Source organism: Podarcis melisellensis (genome assembly GCF_964234715.1).
Source record: "Podarcis melisellensis genome assembly, chromosome: 15".
NCBI classification, from domain to species: Eukaryota; Metazoa; Chordata; class Lepidosauria; order Squamata; family Lacertidae; genus Podarcis; species Podarcis melisellensis.
In genome coordinates, this window is record NC_138532.1 from 39,156,897 (window position 1) to 39,162,896 (window position 6,000).

At 51.5% G+C, this 6,000-nt stretch overlaps 1 protein-coding gene across 5 annotated transcripts in view; it reads right to left on the reverse strand.

Moving 5' to 3' along the window:
- USP32 (ubiquitin specific peptidase 32) overlaps nucleotides 1–5,383 on the reverse strand; it is a 126,665-nt gene extending 121,282 nt beyond the window's left edge. For 3 of the 5 annotated variants that reach the window (XM_081890146.1, XM_081890144.1, XM_081890143.1), the window contains exon 1: nucleotides 5,062–5,383. In XM_081890146.1, coding sequence (XP_081746272.1) covers nucleotides 5,062–5,119 — 58 coding nt within the window. In that variant the 5' untranslated portion in view covers nucleotides 5,120–5,383. The remainder of the gene's footprint in view (nucleotides 1–5,061) is intronic. The other 2 variants (XM_081890147.1, XM_081890145.1) reach the window with 1 other exon arrangement.
- Between the last annotated feature and the right edge of the window lie 617 nt (nucleotides 5,384–6,000).

Sequence of the window (6,000 nt, forward strand, 5' to 3'; positions counted from 1 at the left end):
AGAGAGCAAGGCAGTCATAAGGAAACGACGCAGCTCCTTTCAGGTAAGGAAGCAGGATCTTCTAAAGCTGTTGGAAGGAGGGAAGATGCGACAGACTGATATCATGGGAAACAAGAAAAACCAGTGGCCGAAAGGGCTGCAAAGGAACTGGGGAGTGGGGTTTGTTTTTGTTTTTTTGCAGTGTCAGCAGCAGTCTACAACCCCCTCCTCACTTTACAACACAACTGATTTCACCAGTGAAAGTGAAAGGAAAGTGTAAAGGAGGATAAGGGGGGGGGGGAACACAGGTGTTTCAGCAAATGAATGATGCAAACGCAAGCCCCAAAGGATGCAATGACCCAGAGATCCGAAGCCAGCTGCTGATTCCCCCCTCCCCCAGGTGCACTGCCCTCCTGGTACTTCCGAGAAAGCTCAAGGTACAGTCCAAGGCACAAGCGTCATTGCTGTGTCTCAGGTCCTCCATAGCGGTGCCATGAATGCAAAGGCGCTTCGTGCCACTTTGCCCTGACAGACACTGACAGCTCCACAGAGAGAGGGGGAGATGAACACTGCTGGATCCCTCCCTTCCTGCCTTCCCTATGCGCAAAGGGCATTTGCAACACAGACTCCTCTCTCCTCCACCACCCCCCTCTCACCATTCTTCTGGACAGCTCTGAAGGATATTCCTCCCTCCCCAGACACATTTAAGTACTCCATCTCTCCCTGGCCAATATCCCTTTGTCACTTATCTCCCCCCGCCCCGTACATGCACTCTAAAAAATAACCAGCATCCCTCATCCCACACCAAGCGATGCCCACACTCTGCTTAATCCTTCTACCTGTATGTCTTGCATCCCTCACATACTTACACAACCTCACCTTCCACCACCTGTTTTACAAGCCTCTTCGGCCTGCTTCCTCCTGCTCTTCCTGTCGCCCCCTCAAGCCAGGATCTGTGTTTTCTAGCTCCAGTATGACCTCCCCCTTCCCACAGAACTTCAGTTATGACCGCCTGAGGTTTGCCAACCATCAACCTTACTGCTGCCTCAGAGCCAAGGCATCAATGTCACAGACTTCCCTGCCAGCACCTTCAAGGCACCTTCACTACCACCTCAACCCTAGCCTCATTCCTACACGGATTAGGCCTCAGTCCCAATTCTCCAAAAGTAACACCGTGGCAAGCAGAAACTTCTCTGCCTATCCATCCTTTGCCACAGCTTCCCAACACAGGCTTTCTTCCTGCTACTACTAACCCAGCCATTCATCCTGGGCCTGCAATGATTATGGTTTCCAACTCAGCACTCTCACCCAACATTCTCACAGTTCCCCAGCTCTGGAGCTCCCTTCCTGCAGTGATCAAGCTGTCTCCTACATCAGAGGTTTTCAACCTTCTTGAGTCCATGGCTCCTTTAACCAGCTACGTTCTTTCTGTGGCACCCCTGTTATGTCACCCCTTGCCTGCAGAGCTGACAGCCTCTCACCCTTTTCCGAACACCCTCCCTTGTGGAGTGTTCCCTCAGCCTCCTCTCCCCTCTCCTTGGGAGTCTTCCGGGCAGCTGCTGCAGCCCCTGGTCTCTGAACTGCCCCGCCCCAAAGAGAGGCGCCTCCCAGAGGCACCATTCGCCTGCAGAGCTTATAGCCAGGGATGCTGCAATAAACAGCTGTGCAAGTATTTGGGAGGCGGAGACGTGAGAGGGCATCTGAGGAGGGAGGGAAGGAAGAGAAACGAAGGCCAGAGGCACTCCTGACCATCATTTAAGGCACCCCAGGGTGCCACAGCACACTGGTTAGAAACCACTGTCCTACGTGAATCTCATTCAGGAGACAACAAATTTTTGCTTGCCTTTGGAACAGAACAGTGGGGGCTGTATAGCTGACCATGTTATAACTGTAGCGTATTTTATGTTAGTTTGGATTGCAACTTTAATATTGGTTTTAGAAGGCTGCATTTTTGTGATTGTTGCTAGCTGCCCTGGGCTCCTGTGCGAGGAACAAGAAGGTACAAAGAAAACAATATTGTTGTTCTTATAATTATTTCCATGCAACCACTTAACTCTCAAGCCACAACCAGACGTCTTGTCATAGTTCCTAAGCCAGGGGTGGGAAACTTGTGGCACTCCTTTTTTTAAAAAAAATTCCAGACAGAGACGGATACAGGTGAATGCCACTTCAGAACCCGCTCCAGATGAACTTCCCACCATATGCATGCTGACCTACCAACAGCTGCCCTTCGGGAAGGATCCTGATGACTTTTTAATATACTGATGTTGTTTATTGCAGTTCTTTTCGGTGTCATTTAATGTAAGCTGCCTTGGAGGATTTGTTGTCCTGAGAGGCAGGTTATTAATAAATGTGATAAAGAAACTCCCATCAGCCTCAGTCAGCATGATCAATGGTGAGGGAAGGTGAGCGTTGGAATTCAACATTTGGAGGGCCACAGGTTTCCCACCCCCTGCTTCAACTTCACTCACAAATCAGTATCTCCACTCAGCCTCATTCTCTGTTCTCACCAATGCTTGCATTTTGGGGAGTGCACAGAATGTAGGGACCTCTTATGAAATCCCCAGATAAGCCCCCCCCCATCTCCTCCTAGCTTTAACCAAATTGTATGACCCTCATAAAAGTGTGGTTACATCAAAAAGAGTGTGGGTACAACAAAAAGGAAGAGGACTCTGCCTCCCCTGCCCATCATCCAGAAATTCAAGTAGTGATCCTCATTCTCTTCCTCCAGAGCCACCTGTGCATCCTAGCTACAACCATCAGTTGTCATAACATCTACCTGACTCTTCATAAAACCTGACCCCCAGCTCACCATCATAGCAATACTGCACTCTCTGACACCATCCTCTCTTCTGCATCTTTACTGTCATCCCAGTGCCATACGTCTGGGAAATCTGAGCCAAACCCACTCACCCAGCCTCATAAGGCCATTCAATTCTCCTCCTCCGTTCCATGACAAACACTAATAATAATAATTAGTATGCATACAACGCTTCCAAATATCCAAAGAGTTAAACATATATCATCTTAGTAATCCTATGAAAAGCAAATCCCACTCCCCAAAAGCCTTTTGGCAACCTTAACCTGACTTATACCCCCCACCTACATTCAGCATGCACCTCAAATGCACTACCATGCAAATCTGATCCATATGCTCCATACAGCCTCATAATCCCTGCTGCAAAGAACATGCATGGAAAACTCGCCCAACCCCCAGGAGACATACATTAACTCTAAGACCACCTACATCCAAACCTCACTGCTGCATTCACCCCATAAGTGGGATTTTTTAATTAAAAAAAATAATGAATGGTGCACTGTTAAGCCACCTTGAAAATGGTAGTGGAAAGGCAGGTGGTCACTGCCGAGATCCAGGAGCTTTTGGAGGAGATCCATTTCAATCAGGGTTCCAGCCTGGTTTTGGCACAAAAACTGCCCTGACTGCCTCATATGATGACCCCAGTCAGTGGGAGGAACAGGGGTAATAGATGTTTGTTAATCCTCCTCGACCTCTCAGTGGCTTTTCATACCATCGACCACTGTATCCTCCTGGAGAGGCTATCCAAATTGAGGGTGAGTGGGACTGCTTTACAGTGGTTCTGGCCCTACTTCGACGGCTGTTTCCAGAGGGTGTTGCTTGGGGACTGCTGTTTGGCCCCATGAAACCTTCAATGTGGGTTCCTCAGGGTTCAATTTTATCGCCTAGGCTGTTTTAACATCTAAATGAAACTGCTTTAGTGGGGGTCATATGGAGTTTTGAAGTACGCTGTCAGCAATATGCTGATGTCAGACAGCTCTATTTCTCCTTTACCTCTCCAGGTGTGGCAGTGGATGTGCTGGACCAGTGTCTTGCCTCTGTAATGGACTCGAGGAGAGTCAACAAGCTCAATCCAAATAAGACTGAGGCACTGTGAGTGAGTGGTTCCCTAAACCAAATGAACAGGAGACTGCCTGCCCTTAAGGGGATTACACTCCCACTGAAGGCGCAGGTATGCAGCTTGTGGGTGCTCCTGGACCCATTGCTGCTGCTTGAGGCCCAAGTAGCAGAGAGTGCCTTCCATCAGCTTTGGCTGGTTGCCCAGCTTCACCCATTTCTGGACAGGAAGGGGACCTGTTATTATGATTATTTTCTTTGATTGTTTTATGGTCTTTTTATTTTGCTCTGTAAATTATGGTTTTTTAAATGTTGTACACCACAGTGGGATCTTTGGATAAAGGGTAGTATATAAATTGAATAGATCATAAACTGCCCCTGTCACAAGCAGAAAGCATACCATGCTCACCGCTTTCTTTCCTAGTAAGACAAGTCTTAACCCGCAACCTACCACCCCTCATCCACCACCCTGCAAACTCCTCCTTAGCCACTTCTGTACCCCCATACTCCACATACCCCACATACTCCTCATTCCTCTCTCTTCAAACACCCCACTTCACCCCTGCAACTCTTGACCTAAACCACCCTCCCAAAGGGAGCTTGCCATTTCTCCTAAGCAGGCCTCAGATGTCCACCCTTAACATCGCTCCGCCTTCTTCCACTCAAAAGATACCCTGAAGTCAATCTTCTCCTCTGTTAGCATAGCCCCTCATTACCGTGCCCACCCCCACTGGCACATAATTAGCATGCACCTTACGGCCCACGCCCTCCCACACTCCCACGCCCGCCTACATCTGCATATCATTAGCGCACTCCCTGCCCACCCAATGCCCTCTCACCTCATTACCGTGCCTGCCTACATCTGCATATCGTTAGCGCACGCGACACCCCTTTTCACTGTCATGCCCACTTAACACTGTCACACCGTTATTAGATTTACCTTTCACTGGGAGGTCCCAGGGCGGGTTAGAGCAACATAGAAAAAATAAAAATAAAACCACTTGACAACAGAAACAACACGCTCCCACACGCCTCATTTACATGTCATTAACATCCTCTTGGTCAACTTCAAATGTAAAAAAAGCTCACACTCTCTCTCACACACACACACCCCTCAGAGGGAGCCCCGCCATTCCCTGTCAAGCGCCCCCTCCGACCCAAAACTCCCCCTCATTATCCTAAGAGGCCTGCCCCCCCCCAGCACTCACCCCTCCGCAGGGCCTCGTCGTAGGTGAGGAAGCCGATGCGGGACTCCTTGTTGCCCATCGCGTCTCCCTCAGTCCATGGCGGGCGCTGCCTCCGCCGCACTCACCGGCCGGGGCCTCCCCCGGGGCTTCTTCCTGGCGCCGCCCAGAGGCTGCCCGCTCCCTCCCTCCCCGACCCTCGCGCAGGCTAACGCCAACGCCAACGCCGCCCTCGCGCTCCCTCCGGCCTCGCGACACTAGCAGCGCCGACGACGACACCGCCGCCGCCGCCGACTCCTCAGGAGGCTGCTCGCCTCAGCTGCTGCCGCCGCCGCCGCCGCCTCCATGCCGAATCACGTGACGTCGCCAATTAACTGACTCCGCCCCCGCCAACCCCCCCACTCGCCGTTCAAAACATCGCCCCGCCTCCTCCCCCGCGCGTGATGACGAAGGGTGGAAAGGGGCGGGGCGGCGGGGCGGGGCGGGGCGCGTCCCTAGAGATCGAGCCAAACAAAAGGGAGCAAAACGGAGGAGAAAAGGGGAACCTGCTGCGCAGCGCTCACTTCCGGTAGCTGTTTGAAGGGGGCGGGTGGAAAACGATTGTAAGGTCTGGTCGGGAGGAGACGAGGAGAGTCACGGAGGATCAGGCCCGCCAGAAGGTTCCCCCAGGTGCAAATCCCCAATTGCATCCCCCGGCAGGGCGGGGAGGGAACCTGCGCTGCTGCCAGTCAGTGCAGGCGACACTGAGCTAGGCGGGCCAGTGGGCCTGACTCGGTACAAGGCAGCATCTTGCGCTCCCAGTCCGACACACAAGTTCTCACAGTGGCCGAAAGAGGTTCCCCAAGGGTTGCCATATTTTAAAAGACACCTATCCGTAGCTGTCAACTTTTCCCTTTTCTTGTGAGGAATCCTATTCGGAATAAGGGAATTTCCCTTAAAAAGGGAAAACGTTGACAGCTATGC